At 32.8% G+C, this 18274-nt stretch overlaps 1 protein-coding gene across 1 annotated transcript; it reads left to right on the top strand.

Annotated features, from left to right (window-relative positions):
• The first annotated feature begins 11111 nt into the window (after nt 1-11111).
• On the top strand, nt 11112-15732 carry LOC143054946 (KRAB-A domain-containing protein 2-like). Its single transcript, XM_076228044.1, has 4 exons — nt 11112-12364; nt 14379-14447; nt 14814-14927; nt 15388-15732. The coding sequence occupies exons 1-4, from the start codon at nt 11912-11914 to the stop codon at nt 15715-15717; spliced, it is 966 nt and encodes a 321-aa protein (XP_076084159.1). The 5' UTR covers nt 11112-11911; the 3' UTR covers nt 15718-15732.
• The last annotated feature ends 2542 nt before the right edge of the window (nt 15733-18274 follow it).

The raw sequence follows: 18274 nt of genomic DNA, 5'->3' as shown, positions 1-18274 counted from the left end.
AAACGGATAACCGCATCTTAACGTCTTTTGATTCCTGCCAAAAATCGACTAATTTGTTGCTAAGGTAGCAGCAACAATTTCTGATGAAGTGTATTGTTTATTTCATGATGTGTTTGAACTGGGGTGTCCTTTCACGCACTTTCCGCCCAATAGTGTCCCATATATGCTCGATATGGTTAAAATCTGGGCTACGATCCATCCAAGGAAGATGACCCGAATTCCATTGGAACAATGAATCTTCCTCCACGATGCTAATTTCCAACTTTAGCGAGCTCTGCACTACATTGGATATGGGACCCTTTATATTTTCCTGTTTTTGGTCAGCTAATCAAAAGAAGGCTCCGTGTTGAAGGTCGTACTTAGACCTATAATTGTTAGCTTAAATTCGCTGAGACTTGGATGCGGAGTTCTCTCAATGGCACTTATACCACATATTCTTATTTATAATGTTCTCAAGTATTTATAATTATTTTTTTTTTTTTTCAAACTTATTTCAAAATATATTAATTGGAAAATAAAGAACTTTATTCATGTGCGAACTAAAGTTGGGTTTAGAGGTGACATGAATATAGGAAAATAACACCTTTTTATAAAATAATGCTAAAGGTCTTTGAAACTTTGATATAGTCCAGCTTGTGCAGTACCATAAATTGGAAAATTTAGAATATATTAAAGGAATTGAGACTTTTCAGTTCCTTAAAAAAATTGCCAAGATTCAAGGTCACTACACGTCATAACATTATCGGACAAGGAATAGCTAGCATGATTTGATTTCCTTTAAAATGCCCATTCCAATTTTCAGTATTAATATGATCCAATAAGCTATACTCCCAGTTCATACATTCCCAGATTTAATTGAATCTTACCTCGAAATTCAGTTTTTTTTTTTTAGATGACACGAATATTTCAAGAGGTAAGAAAGTTTGACCTATTTTTATGATTTGAATTATCGTCAATGATTTCTGAGATACAACAGGGGTTGATTCCTGATGAAGCCAGAGGCAGGGGATCACAAACACCCCTTTTTGTGGAAAAAAAATGGTTGATTAAATAGGGAATCACTGAAGCATAACTGGGGCCCCTCTTAGGCAGTCAATGGGCCCCCTTTTATGAAAATTTCTGGATCCGCCACTGGAAGTGGTATAGATTGTATTTTTCATTCGATTAAGATAGATAGATTATTTTCCATAGTGTTATTCATTTTGATCCCTTTCGGTAAAGTCAATGCATACGGTTTTTGAGTTTAAAGGGTAAAAAACTACTGAAAATCACACTTAGCCACACTTTTCTTAATGGTATTTAATATTCTTATTTTCAAACCGAAATTTATGGGGTCTTTTGCATAATGATCCTAATATTCATCTCTTTTAAAAGTTAGAATTAAATGCATTAACCGTATCCAAATCCTTACTGTGTCCCCCTTTTTGTTTCAACACTTGCTAAATTGTACCGCAATTTCGCAGGCATCATCTAGTGTATGCTTATATCAAAGAAAATACTTCGGCTAGCGACGTTCTATCAATGTATTCTATAATCTTTATATTTTGAGAAATGGAACAAAACATCTGTTATTCAATTTTTAATAACTGGATTTAAGTATGGCCGTTGCAATTTGGGTACTCCTCATTACGGAATCCTGGATCGTTTGGAGGTCTGTTCAGACCAATTTTTCTTTGATTCAATATGGATTCAAAATCAAAGTTTTATTTATTGTCGATACATAGTAAACAAAGTAACACAAGCTCAAGTGAGCTTTAAAAAATCGACATTTTTTTCAAAATTCAAAATTAGATTGGTGTTAACAATGATACCTCTACAAAATAAACACAGAAAGGAAACTTTTGTCGAAATAATAAAAAAACGTAAGTGATTTTATTTTCAAAATAGGTGCAATTTATACTATTGTAACTATGTATTTTATTTTGGTGAATAATTATTTGTAAACAAATTTAATGATAATACATTGTATTAATCAATTCATCATGAGCTCTTTTATTTGTGAATATAACATCCTCTTTTAAACGCTTTGTCGATTACCACTGTGCCTGAAGTGAAATATTTATAAATAGATATCAGAACGCGGACGTGATAGAAAGCCTAATTTAGAACATTGTCTAGTCTAGAAGAAAGCCGGGAAGTAAATAAGTTGAGTTAAAAGTGAATTAATACCTAATATTTGCATCATATACGGCTTGCACATTCAATGCACGGAACTGCTCACGACAAACAAATGCTGGCCCCTCGTCATCCTTTGGAGATATGTTGATAGTGGGTCTTCCCATGGGTAGAAACATGCAAGCGCCTGTGTATGAAACACTTCCTTAATCTTCCTTATTTTTTTGTAATTCTTGAACAGGCAAATTCATCCAATGCCCCTTTTGGACTTTGGGAGTGCAAATTAATGTATTGCATTTACTAACACTTGTCGCCCTATTAACGCCATGTAAGTCCGCCAGTTCTTATAATTTATAGGAACCACATCCCCTTTTCGTAACTTGGTCTAACCATAGTCCCCCAGCGAAGTACACGATAATATAGCAGTAGTAAGTATTATGCCAGAATTTACCTATTATTCACGATCATTAATTACGACGGCTTTGTTAAACGGCTGTAAAACCTAAGATTTATTAACGATGGTTGTCACTATGGATCTATAGCTGCGGAATCGTAGCTCTTAGATCCTTTTGCTATTTTTTGAATTTTTGCGGATCTATGGTCCACAAATAGTCAAAAATAGCAAAAGGACCTAAGAGCTACGGTTCCGCAGCTAATGGATCTAATGACACGTAGACTTTGTAAAACGGTTGCCAGGTTTATGAACAAAAAATGGCTATGTTTTCTTTACGAATTAAAAACGTTTAGAATGATGCGAAAATAGGAATATTGTCGATTAAATTAATAAGCTTGAATTTTTCAATCGACTGATAAATTTAGTCGATTTGGTGTTCACACGATCCGATTCCAGTGAAAACGTCGAATTGAAATAGCGTACGTTTCGATTTCAAAACGACGTTTCGACTTGACGTTCGACTTCAGATTTTAGTGTTCACACGGTACGATTTTAGTCGAAAGCAGGTGCACAGGTAAAAATCGAATGAAAATCGAATGGAAAATCGTATCGTGTGAATGCACCTTAAGGTGATACTTAAATAATGTTTTTAAAAGTAGTTCTATTTTACCAAACTATATCACAAAAAAATAAAAAAATGTTTTTTTAATTTCAATTTCAATTTGGTGTTGCAATACTTTTTTCCAGGTGTATATATAAGATCCAGCTTTGGACTCGAACAAGAAGAGATTTGGTACCGGAGATTCAGCCAAGGTCTCCCCCCTCGTGGGTAGGATGGAACTCGTGTGCTTAATATCCGAACGTACTCTACCAGGACGGAACAATTATACACTATACGATCACGTGCCCGTGTGAGATATTGAACATTCGAACAATTGAACTTTAAAAACAGTTTGTGAACATTTCAACATTTGAACTTTAGAATATTTCTTGACTTTGTAATTACTTAATAAAATATATTTATCCTAATAATGACTTCGTCACACTACCTTGTCAATGGAAGGGGTATCCGATAGTGAAATAATGATGGAGGGTTGCTGGAGTTCCAATGCTTATCGGACGCTGGACTTTTCTGCAGCGTTTTGTTGAAAAATAAACAACGAAACGCAACACCATTAATAGATGACGTCGCCATTAACGCGTCATAAACCCCCTATGAAACCTATTAACCCCCTACGGTCTCATAGGGGGTCACCACATGACGGCGTTTAACCAATCACAACGTGATAATTCATCTATGGTCCGATAAGTATAGGTATTGTAGGGGATCCTATAAATGTCTGGATAGTAGGACCATCTATAGTGAAGCACGCTTTTATGACAGCTCGTGATCGGCCAGGTGGGGTAAACTTAGGCCTAGGTCGGTTGAATGCCTCATTTTGGTGGCAAGGCAAGGGTGGCATGATAGTGAAGCATGTTAAAGGTCAGCTCAGAACAGTGAAGAAATATGAGATTCCACCACATTTTTTAGTATTACATGTAGCGGGAAACGACATAGGTAGTTCCAAGGTGGGCTTTTGCGTAATGAAATAAAGAACATGATCAGATGGATAATGAAGGAGTTTCCCAACTCTAAGTTGGTATGGTCTCAAATTTTGACCAGGTTGAAATGGCGTCATTCAGATGACCGCAAAGCAATGGACTTGTGTCGCTATAGGATTAACAACTATATTGCTGCCTATAATTAGCTGTTGGGTTACTACATAAAACATCCAGATATTCATGCAGATGGGAAAAAAATCAATCGGATGGTGTTCACTTGTCATCCTTAGAAAATGAATTGTGGTTGAACATATCACAAGGGGCAATGTAACATTTTATTCAAAAGATGGTCTGTGCTTCCACTTTTCCTTGTTAGTTATATATTATATGATATACAAATACAGATACAATCAATATATGATATACAATTACAGATAAAATTAATATATTATGATATACCATGGAAGTATTATATTGATGTCAATATAATACTTCCATGGATATACTAATACAGATATGATCAATATATGATATACAAATACAGATACAATCAATATATGATACAATCATCTATATGTATATAGTGATTTAATTGTTGTTGTTTTGGTTAATTTTGTTTGTTTCTTTTTACCTGTGTATGTAAATATATTTCGAACAGTTGTTCGAATAAAATCAAAAAGATTATCTATCATAATTATCTGGTTCATAAACTGGTCCGCCGTTCTATCTATAGATTCGCACCGAAGTTATATGAACTATGGAAGTTATACTATTATACTAGCAAACAACCTTATGTCATTACTATATCATAGTCCATAACATACATGAAATACTTGCCACTGGATGTTAAGCAACAAACAACCAATAAATCATCGCTGTATCATGTCAAACCTTACAAGGTAGCATGGAAACTGACTAAAACAAATATGATTGTCAATGAACTATGGAAGTTATAATATTTATACTAGCAAACAACCTTATGGCATTACTATATCATAGTCCTAAACATACATGAAATATTTGCAACTGGATGTTAAGCAACAAACAATCAATAATTCATCGATGTATCAAGTCAAACCTTACAAGGTAGCATAGAAACTGACAAAAACAAATATGATAGTCAATGAACTATGGAAGTTATACTATTTATACTAGCAAACAACCTTATGTCATTAATATATCATAGTCATAAACATACATGAAATACTTGCCACTGGATGTTAAGCAACCAACAATCAATAATTCATCGATGTATCATGTCAAACCATAGAAGGTAGCATGGAAACTAACCACAACTAATATGATTGTCAATGAACTATGGAGGTTATACTATTATACTAGCAAACAACCTTATGTCATTAATATATATACCATAGTCCTAAACATAGTGAACTATTTGCCACTGAATGTTAACCAACCAACAATTAATAATTCATATCTATATCATGTCAAAACTTACAAGGTAGCATGGAAACTGACTAAAACAAATAGGACTATGGAAGTTAATAAAAAATACTATCATACTAGCAAACAACCTTTTGTCATTACTATATCATAGTCCTAAACATACATGAAATATCGGTAACAGGACGTTTAGCAACTAATATCGATAATAATAAGTATGTCAAGCCGTTTAAGGTTACATAGAAACTAATAACAAATAAATGTGGTTGTCAATGAACAACGAAAGTGATACTATTATACTAGCAACAGATCGTTGGCGTTTCAATGGGCAGAGTTGCCTCCCTGGAAATATCTGATATTGCTATATTTGACCATAATTATAGACATAAAACAGAGAGATATGCTACAAAAATAATATTAAATTCCACTTAAGAATGAGAATCGATAGATTTAATAAATTTAATGAAGAAGGTGAACAAAGTGAACAACTATTTGAAATAGTACATTGTTTTAATTCCCTCTGAAGGTACGAGAATTCTTAGAAACAATAGCAACATGTACTAATAAGAAAAAAGTAAAAATACGGTTTGAAGTATACATGTCTTGCACATGTCACCCTAAAGAAACAGTTAGACAAAGGTAGCATAGATAGTAACTTGAAAGAAACAGAGATAAGAAAACAAATGATAGAAATAATTTTGAATATCTTAACACGGTATTAACAAAATTTTGGTATATTATTCGGAAAGATCCGATTGCCAAACAAATAAATAAAAATAAATAAAAAAAATATCTAAATCCAACCCGGTTAGTGGTTTAAAAAAAATAATAATAAGAATATTGGCAACGTTATAATTAATCATTAAGCCGAAGACATTGATTCACAATACCCCACCACGGGAGGCTTAAGTATACAATCATTATGTATGTGAAACAGATGTAAAAAGACGTGATGCCGTTTTATTTCAAGAAATCACGTACAAGGGAAAACCGAATGGTTCCTGTTATATTCATGCATAGAACCGACATGGTATCTACACAAACCTCTTCAATTGTTAAACATGGAGACATTTGTATATTATCAAATAGGTGTTAAAACATATGACGACAGTCTACTGTGAATTCCACAGTCACTGGTATTAAAGAGATAATAGTAACTGCAATTACGATTATCCCAATATGGCGACGGCAGATATAGGTAAAATCTTTACAGTCATTTTACTCAAATGTAGCATGTTTTTGTCACTAGTTACTCAGCTGCAAGGTTTTTCTATACCATTACATCATATTTGAATCGTAACGGTGCACTGGAATTGTCTTAGCGCTTTGAAAATTGCCGTTGAAAAATTCGGGATGATAATCGTAACTCGGAAAAAAAGATAATCGTAATTATGGTATTAAAAAATGCGAAGATAATCGTAACTGGATAGTGTTTTATTGATATTGACACTAAAAACGTATATCTGATAGCACATGATGAAAATGTGGTGATGAATTAATCACGTTTCAACATCTTTTGACATATCTTTTTGTGCATATATTATTAATGGTTCTAATGAAAACAGCTACATTTACTATTATATCATAAAATTGGAAGGGTGAACAAGCTTTAAGAAATTTGGATATGGGAAAAACATGAACTATGTTAAAATACAGAAAACTCCCAAAAACTAGGAATGTCACAAACTATGGGAATGAGCGATGAGGCAATTTTATAGGAAGTTATGATATATGGCAATACTTGTCAGGGGAAACACATGTGTCACCCTACATAAGATTTGGGATTAATAAAATTGAGAATGGAAATGGGGAATGTATCACAGAGACAACAACCCGACCATACAAAAAACAACAACAGAAGGTCACCAATAGGTCTTCAGTGTCGCGAGAAATTCTCGCACCCGGAGGCGTCCTTCAGCTGGCCCTAAGACTGTTAAAGAACATTGATTTAATATCCTGAATAAAAACATAGTAAATATAATAATTATTGTTTTAAATCATTTAATGCAGATGGCTATGTGTGCTATTTCTTCCCCTGGGAAGCGACTGCTGGTTCAATTCTAGTTCATACCCGTTATGCCATAATGAAGTAGGAAAGACGTTTACCGGTAGTATTCGCCAGTTTGACGAAAAATCAAGAACAATAGTTATCAAAAGTACCAGGATTATAACAGTTTTGCACTTTGGGGATATGGGATATTGCTAAGCCCCCTCCATTTTCTCCCCCCCCCCAAAAAAAAAACCCCATCTTAAACGCGCACACAACATTGAAACTTTGAAAACAATTAGAATATCTACTTACCACAATACCTGACCCGACAGCTGCTTCATTGTGAATATATATTGAACAGGTACATAGATAGAGGGAGATGCGGTGTGAGTACTAATGAGACAACTCTCCATCCAAATAACAATTTCAAAAAAGTAAACCATTATAGGTTAATGTAGGACCTTCAACATGTATACATTAAAAGGTAATACATAGTGTTGTCTGTTATAAGGGAATTTTTCAATAAAAGTGTGAATTTCAGACCTAAAAAAAATAAAAATCAACTTGTCGAAATTTTTATTTCTAGAGTTATTTTGAATACCTCTATTGTAGACCTGTTTGTAAATAAAAACAAAAAGTTCAATCTTAAATACTCTTTAAAATGACATCATTTCCATAATGTATGTACTGTTTCGCAGGGGACATTTGTCCACTACAAAACTGCTTTTAAACGCACATCTTATTGCCTTTTAATGTCTCCTATAGACATCCTAGTTTGTTTTACTTTATAAACTAGAAAGATCTCATTTTTTTCTGAATGTGAGAACCATTTTTTATCGATAAATATTAGACAGTACTTCACATATAAACGTACAACTTATGTTACGTAGTGGACATTTTCATGAGTGTTGAGTGGACAAAACCGTTTGGATCGTAGTGGACAAAAACTTTCGTAGTTGACATATATACTATGTTGATAACATACTGAAAATTACATGAAACTAACCTTTGCTATTTGTTTTGCACGAATAGAATTGAAAAATATATAAAATCTCCAATACTTGTTTCGTAGGTGACCGTTTTGTAGTGGACATATTTACATGTTTTTTTTCCCACAATCTCCATATTGCAATAGTAACAAGAATGATTATATTCATCAAAACACGTATTTTAAAGCTGTACACTGATTTTGTTTCATGATTTTAGAACCAGATACTGAAGGAGATTTAAACCGTTTCGAAGTGGACATTAACAAAAATACGGTATCACCCTGGTCTATTTGATGTGCTCTTTTTTGTCAACAATTAAAGTGCCGTTATTAAAACATCATTTCTTTTGTAAGACCCTTATGTGTATATCTCTTGCAAACATTGAGCATGAATGTTGAATAGGGCGTCTAGGGAAATGCCCGGAATACATAGCTTATTAGTCCCTCTAAAAATATTATGTTTCTTCGCTTAAAAAATGTTAAATCTAATTCCATGTACTGACTGCACAAAAAAATACTTGTAAAGATCAAAAACATTTTTTTTAAAGTGACTGGGACAAGAAATCACGGTTTTGTAAATAAACGCCAATAAATCGAGAGATATATAAGTAAATTTGTCTTAAATATTAACCTGTAAGTTTCTTCATTTTTTGTCCGTTAATGTCATCAATTAAGGTGGTATGGGTGTCTTTCGCTATCTTGGATTGTAAAAAACAGAGAATCTTAGGTCCATATTTTCTATCAAGTTAGCAAAATTTGATGCAGGAATGCAGATATTTAATGTGAATTTTTATTTAAAAGAACAAATTTATAAGAATATAACTTAGAAATATTAATATTTTTTACAAGTGTAGATTATTTTTGGTTGTTTTTGAATATTTTCAAATTGGCAATTTAAGGGGAGGTCACTCTAAAACAGTGCATTTTCTGAAAGACTACATGAAATTTTCCCATTTTGTCTTTTAGACGGAAAAAACGTACGGTGACCCTATCTTTTCTTTTGATATTCTCAAAGCATTGTCTGAAAGCAATCTTTTCCTAATTTATTTTACAGTTCTATCCTTTTGTTTAGTTTCTATTCACAAAATGTAGTTTTTTCCTGTATAATCCATACAAAATTTGTCATTTTGTCACAACCTGTAGCTTGAGAAAATGCGCGGTGACCTATCATTTTTATTATATTTTTGAACATGTATCAATAGATACTACATATTGACAAAGTATATGAACAAATTCTATCATTTTTATTTTAGACTCCCATACCACCTTAACTGTACATTTGCATTTTAATACACACGATACCATTGAAATGCTGTAAGACACATTTAATTTTTCAGTTACTATTATCCGATAAAGAAATTACGATTATCAAACAAGAAAAATTCCATAGAGTTACGATTATCATCCCGAATTTTTCAACGGCAATTTTCAAAGCGCTTAGACAATTCCAGTGCACCGTTACCATTCAAATGTGATGTAATGGTATAGAAAAACCTTGCAGCTGAGTAACTAGTGACAAAAACATGCTACATTTAAGTAAATTGACTGTAAAGATTTTACCTATATCTGTCGTCGCCATATTGGGATAATCGTAATTGCAGTTACTATTATCTCTTTAATACCAGTGACAGTATAGCACTGATAACTACTATCTCTATTAGATCTCGTGTAGATTTATGATTAGATTAGATTACGAGAATAAAGATTTTTTTACATAAATAAGGCCGTTAGTTTTCTCGTTTGAATTGTTTTACATTGTCTTATCGGGGCCTATTATAGCTGACTATGCGGTATGGGCTTTGCTCATTGTTGAAGGCCGTACGGTGACCTATAGTTGTTAATGTCTGTGTCATTTTGGTCTTTTGTGGATAGTTGTCTCATTGGCAATCATACCAAATCTTCTTTTTTATACAATAAGTCCTTTCATTATGTTATGAATAATTAACAAAAGGTGCTGATCTACTTGGTCAGTTTCTGTAGTCTGTAAAAAGACTAGCTACAACCAAGAAAGTTATATTAGATAATATAACCTCCTTGCAACAAAGTAGACCTATATGCACGTGTAGTAAATTTGAAAAAAACTCTTATGAAACAGACACACATCTTTCTATGATACTAGATACGAAATAAATATATAAAGGTCGACCTCTGATGAGGGTTTACCTGGGATTATTCCCGAAAGAACCCGAAATATTGCATAAATTCTAAAGAATTAAGCAATAAAAAGTACGTAGTGTCAGGTCAGAAATATTGATACCATACCATGAATAAGTGGGTTTATGGTCAATTTATAAAACTGTCAGTGTAGCGATAAGTGAACACAACAGGCGTCCAGTTTATCTGGTTCACAGCTTTGTAGCGAACCGTCATTTTTATGGCGGTTGACAGAGTCTCTGTTTTCCTCCGTCAATGTGGCAGAATTCGCTGCATAGAATCTTAATTTTAACTATGATAGTTTAGGTTTTTGGATTATACAGACTACACTTGTGTATCCCACGGTGTTTTATAAATTTAAAGCACCCGTGTATCCCACGGTGCATCTTTACATTTGAATATATCTATCTATCTATCTGCAAGGTTGCCATATTATCTTCGGATAACCAACCATTTATCTATCTACATATACATCTATCTATCTATCTATATATACATCTATCTATCTATCTATCTATATATATATGTAACACTCCCAAACGTGTCCTTCCCCCCAAACGTGTCCGATTCCCACAAACGTGTCCGATCCCCCAAACGTGTCCGTAATTATTAAACGTTGCCCAAACGTGTCCGATTTCATAACCCCCAAATGTGTCCGATAATTGTTATTCGCCCAAACGTGTCTACTGTTTTAAAAACGCCAAAACGTCTCGCGTCTTTTAGCGCTAAAGTGTTTTTAATGACGTCAATAACGTTGACGGCAATTTCAAAATGGGGGACACAATTGAAGATGTCGGGTTTCGTTTAGACTCTAAAAAAAGATCAAAACCGTTATCGAAAGACATTAATGCAGAAGTATTTTGGACACAACTACCGGAAATTAAAACAGTGACTGAATTGAAAGAAGAAAATCCAAAATGGGGACCTAGGAAAATTTCTGAAATGGTTAAAGGTGTAACAGAACGAATGATGAAAAAATATATTCAATTGTATTTTTTTGACAAAGAAACCAAACAGGTTTATAGAAGAAGTGAATGTCTAAATGTTGGGCATAGAAGATGCGTAACCAAATCAGAGCTGATACAGATTATCAAGAAAAATCACGAAAAATCACGAAACAGATCACAGAAAAAATGATACCATATATGAGACGATAAGACATGCTGTTTTCCTTGTAGGAAGAGAGACTATAAAAATTTTATTCAAAAATGAAATTACCTGCACTAGCTGTAATGCAGCTGTTGAACTGCCTAAAACCACAAGGACTAGAAGGCCAATTCCAGCCACTTATCCAAATAGTAGATGGCAGATCGACTTGAAAAAAATGCCTTGTTACAAAGGATTTAATTACGTATGCAATATTCTAGACTACTATTCTAGGTTTGCGTTTGGATGTGCCACAAAAACCAAAACGGCAAAGGAAATTGCTGACGTTGTACTTAAATATATTTACTTGTATGGTGCACCGCGTATTTTACAATCAGATAATGGCAAAGAATTTACCAATAAGGATCTAGAAGGAGTAGTTGAGGAATTTAAGTCAAAACAAATACATGGCAGGCCGTACCATCCACAGAGTCAAGGGAGAGTTGAAAGATTTAACCGGACAATGACCACATTTTTTCGTGTAAAAATGAGCACTTTAAAAGATTGGGTTGAAGAACTTCCACATTTTTATTATACCTACAACAACAGAGTTAACTCAGTTACAAAGCCGCTAACTCCTTATCAAATGTACTTCAAAAGACCAAATTTTGCAACACCGGTGGAAGAACAGGTTTGTATAATTATGAAACTTTATGTTAATGTTTTCTTTTTTTTATTAAAACTTTAAAACAACTTTTATAAAAAAATATTTACATTTAAACACAATTTACATGTTTTAGTCCGAGTTTAAATAAATTATATATTGTAATAATGTAATACACTTTTTATTTCGTATTTAGTTTTAAACTTTTCTATATCTTAAAGAAACAAAAAAATATTTTATATATCTTACACTTTACTTTTTAAAGGTGCAATTTATTTATTTTATGGTAAACTATTCCTATAAAATCCATCGCTAGATAACAATTGATTGTTGGTTGCTCAACGTCCAGTGACAAATATTACATGCATGTCTAGGACGGAGGTTGGTAAACTATAACAGTTTCCGTCATCATAGAATGATAAACTATGATCATATATCCATATATCCATAACATAAATGAAAATAGTTATAAAGCTTAAGTATTATAATAAACTTGTGTATATTTCAGATACCATACCAAAATTCAACTGAAGAAGAAAGATTGTTTTTAAGAAACGCTCATCTTGATGTTGACGGCGAAGAAGAAAATGAGTGTGAAAGTAGTACAGAAAATAATGATCAAGAGAAAATTGTGGATACGGCAACTGACGGGTATGATGAACAGCTATCATTAGAAGGTATTCAACTTAATCCACTATTGCAATTAAATCTACTTGCTTAAATACTTTAAACTTCAAATGATGGGATAAAACAAAATTAAAAACTAAATTATCTTAAAATGTATTGATTTCCCTTTTAGTTGTCTTCGTAAAATAAATTTTCATCTGATGTGCACGTCTTTGCAAATTTGTGTTGGTACTACATTTAATAGCCGTAAAGTGAATCATTACTGGAAGCTGCTTAAAGGTAGCAAAGCATAATTATTTATATGCATACAAGTTCTTCTTGCGAAAAGGGGAACGAAACTAGTGTAAAGCGTTTAGACGGCGATTCTGTGATTTACTTTACTAAAGTATATAAATTGTTCTAACCAATACTGAACTAACTTAACCCTTATCTACGTTTACTTAACCCTTGTCTTTATTTAATTCTTATTTAAAAATACATCCTCACAAATTTTACGCGTAACACTTTAAAAAAAACTTCTTAAGTTAACACATACACAATAACTTCTTTTATCTTATCTATGTCAAAACTGTTAGAAAAAAAAACCCTACCAAACACAAACCGTATTATAAATTGCTGGAATCTTTAAAGGAAAAACATATTTATAAATGCCAACGATAATTAGTAAATTATAGAGTAAACTACTAGTATTATTGTCTGTAAAAGTAACATATAATTTTTAAATTTTAGAAACTTTACAACTACTAGAAGACATCGCATCGCCTACCAAGGATATAACTGAAGATCAAACCAATGAAGTTAACACGCAGCAAGACTGCATAATGAAAGATAAAACACCTGAAAAGAATGGTATGTATTTCCCCGAGTTTATAAACAGTAACATTTTTTTTTATAACCTAACTAATAATAATGTTGTTGTTTTTTTTTGCATTTTTACTTTATTTTTAATGATCTAATTATATCTTAACATGTATAAAGCATTTCAATATTTGAACATGTTTTGGCGTAGTATTATTAAAAATGAACACTGTTTTTGATCTATATCAGTATAAACTTCATGTATAATTTTAAATCACGCAAGAAGGAATAAAAAAAAACACAAAAATATACTGCGGTTGTACGCTTGCTTTTAGTTTTTAACTATTAAAAAGCTGATGCAGTATGCATATCAATGAAACACCTCTCCACAAGAGACCAAAATGACACAGACATTAACAACTATAGGTCATCGTACGGCCTTCAGCAATAAGCAAAGTCCATACCGCATAGTCAGCTATAAAAAGCCCCTTAATGACTCAAACGAGAAAACTAACGGCCTTATTCATAGAACCAAATTATAAAACTAATTTGTATAGGTATAATCAGTGCATAATGTTGATTTTAAACTAATAGGTTAATTACTGATATTTTTTAGGAAATAAATTTGACAAGTGAAAACGTGCAGAGCTGCCAAGTATTATTGATAGAAGAAAAAGAAAACGAGGTACATATACAAACTTACAGTTACCAATTTTTATTTTATGTTTAAAACATTTACTAGTTATTGTACCATTTATTATTTTAGACTAGACAGTAGACACCTTTTTCTTGTTATATAAATACATATCCAATAATTAAGGTGTAAATAAATTCGTACAGTTTGGAATGAAATGTTATTTACACGACCAAAATGCAAATTTCGGTCATGCTACTGAAAGGGTCTTTAAACAATTTTGATAATTTTTTTTATGTTTTGCAAGGTTAACTGCCCTTCATTTAGAATTTTATTTATAAAACAAATAGTTTATAAGATTTATTATAATATAGATTAATTTTGTATATTTAAAATATGTGTAATCTGTTTTTTAAGGTGGTACAAAATAACACAGCTTCCCCTTACTATAGTGAAATGTATAGAACAAGATTTGGAAGACCCCCATCTTTAATAAGCTCAGAAAGTCCAAGCAAAAGAATTCATTTACAGGTATTTTTTTACAAAAAATATTAACGATACATGTACTTAAAAAAAAAACACAACAGAAAATTGTTCAGTTGGTTTCAAATTACTCGTGTTGATATAAAAAAGAAGATGTGGTATGATTGCCAATGACACAACTATCCATAAAAGACCAAAATGACACAAACATTAACAATTAAATAGGTCACCGTACGGCTTTTAACAATGAGCAAAGCCCATACCGCATAGTCAGCTATAAAAGCTGACGATAAGACAATGTAAAACAATTCAAATTAAGTTTTAATGTAAGCTCGATTGTCTGCATTACTTCAAAAATAGTTTATAAAGAATAAGTTTTGTTTCAAGTAAAGTTTGCAAACACTTATTTATGATTCATTAAACAAACACTTTTTTGGTGTATATTTTTATTTTCTTAATTAATGCTAATGTTTTGTTTTATAACATGTATTTAATTTATTCTTAACAGGAAATCAACGGAAACCAGTCCACATTTATCAACGCTGGTATCACTCAGTACTTTGATAGTGAACAAATGTATCCTGTAGAATTGTTCAGTAAAAACTCTCTAGACGATATAACGAGCTACATTTACTACAATGAAGGTGATATCGTTGATTATAGAACTAGTCCTGCTATGAACAAAGGGACTGCGGTTTTCATTAGCGGTTTTTGGAGAAGAGGCTTAGTGATCAAAATAGACAAATGTCCTAGACGAGGCACGCTTTACACTGTAAAAGATGATATTAAAGACTTCTGTTTTCAGATAAATAGACACCAAATAAGAATCGCACAATAAAAATATATTTTACTAGCAATGGTTTCACAAATTCTTTTTTATTATCTTTTTTATTTACTTTTGATTGCGTATTGTCCAGTTGCAAGTATTTCATGCATATTTAGAGCAAACAAACAAGTTGTCATGTTTTTAAATTTGCTTTTTAAATCAACCCCAGACTGTGAATTGCGTATTGTGCAGTTGCAAGTATTTCATGCATATTCAGAGAGAACATACAAGTTTCAATGTTTTTACAGTTGTACTGGATAAATTACCGTTAAACTGTTGATTGCGTATTGTGCAGTTGCAAGTATTTCATGCATATTCAGAGAGAACATACAAGTTTCAATGTTTTTACAGTTGTACTGGATAAATTACCGTTAAACTGTTGATTGCGTATTGTTCAGTTGCAAGTATTTCATGCATATTCAGAGAGAACATACAAGTTTTAATGTTTTTACAGTTGTACTGGATAAATTACCGTTAAACTGTTGATTGCGTATTGTTCAGTTGCAAGTATTTCATGTATATTCACAGAGAACATACCAGTTTCAATGTTTTAACAGTTGTACTGGATAAATTACCGTTAAACTGTTGATTGCGTATTGTCCAGTTGCCAGTATTTCATGCATATTTAGAAAGAACATACCAGTTTTAATGTTTTAACATTTGTACGGAATAAATTAATTTTAGATTGTTGATTCCGTATTGTCCGATTGTCAGTATTTCATGCATTTTTAGATAATTAAAGAGAAAAGTTGCATGGCGCATAGACAAAGGGACATTTTTAACCAGGTATCTGTACAGTTTAACTAAACATAGATATAGGAAGATGTGGTGTGAGTGCCAATGAGACAACTCTCCATCCAAATAACAATTTAAAAATTAAACCATTATAGGTTAAAGTACGGCCTTCAACACGGAGCCTTGGCTCACACCGAACAACAAGCTATAAAGGGCCCCAAAATTACTTACAATTTTTAAGAATGAAACATAGCCGAAATTACGCTCATACTTTTACCCAGTTTATACTAGTGGCTTAAAAAAGAACAAAATACTTTATCTATATTTTTCAGTAATGAAATGGTAAAATTAGTATACGTTAATGAGATAGCAATAACCAAATAATGGACACGTTTAGGGAATTGGACACGTTTTAGCGGTATTTGAAAAATTGGACACGTTTGGGAGTCTACAAAAATGACATGCTTTGGCGCCCTTTAGCATCTAAACAAACAAGTTTTGTTGTTCAGTGACGTCATGTGGACACGTTTGGGGGAATCGGACACGTTTGGGGGGAAGGACACGTTTCTGAGTGTTACATATATATTTTATGAATCTATATTATGAATAAAAGCTGTGGCCAGATATCGCATATCCATATATGCATTGTGTTTTAATGGCACCATCTGAGATAATTAACTGTTTGTTTACATTTGTAATATCACCTGTTTTGTCATCCTCATTGGGGAATGTTGATTGAGTTTCAGTTTTCTGTTTCGCCTTCTTTTTATTTGGTTTCTTTTCGTCTAGATCGTATGTATCACTATTGTCACTTGTGTTACTTACGTTGCTTCTTTACTTTCTCTTGTTGGTAGTTGATGATATACAGTGTAGTAAAGCTTAATTAAGGAGCCCCTAAAGTGTCATGTAAATATAAATATTTTCGTTTGCCGGAGATTTAATCTGGTGCGCACTATTGAAAAAAATCGTGCACACGACTTGCAAAAATGTTCGCATGACTTTGATCTTGTGCGAATGACTTTCAGACTAGCGCGCTCGACTTTCGAAATGATGCGCACAACTTTCAAAATCGTACTCAAGACTTTCACAATAGTGCGCAAACTCGTGCTAGCACTAGTTTGAAAACCGTGCACACCAGTTTTTGAAAGTTGTGCGCACCAGTTTTCAAATGTCGTGTTTCACAAGATTAAAAGTCGTGCGCACGAGATTTAAAGTCGTGCGCACGATTTTGCAAGCTAGTGCGCACCAGATTAAATCTCCGGCAAACGAAAATATTTCTTTTCACTTGGCACTTCAGGGGATCCTTTCCGTGCATAATGACATAGAGTTTTTCCCAAGAAATACAAAAAAAAGTAAAAATAAATTCAAGGGTATACACAATGAAGCAACACTTTAAAAACGTCATGTGTCCGAATCGCATCTCTGAACATACCCACATAAGGAACGCCAAAAGGCAAAAACCTGAAAGCTGAATGCACATTTACCGAACCACGATCAAATGGAACATAATAGCACAAAGACAAATAAAGGTATACACTGTTAAGTAGATAAAATGCTTAGTCAGCACCTAGAATCTATAACTCAAGACCATCCTGTATTTTTTGTTAAGAAGACACTGCATATTATTTTATTAGGTCTTGGTACTAACGGAAACTTGAAGATCTAACAATGTTCGGCTAAATTTGAGACAAACACTATATATATTAAGATGTAAGCCCTGTATAACCAGTTGCTGTCCGATGGAGAATGCGGTCTGTCATTAAGTTGTCACATGTTAAGACGTGTATAATGAAATTAAAATTTGATGTGACGGCATGGTAAATCTTTATGATTG

The sequence above is a fragment of the Mytilus galloprovincialis genome, chromosome 12 (assembly GCF_965363235.1).
Source record: "Mytilus galloprovincialis chromosome 12, xbMytGall1.hap1.1, whole genome shotgun sequence".
NCBI lineage: Eukaryota > Metazoa > Mollusca > Bivalvia > Mytilida > Mytilidae > Mytilus > Mytilus galloprovincialis.
The sequence above is the reverse complement of the archived record's forward strand: the minus strand, read 5'-3'. Positions and strand labels throughout refer to the sequence as shown.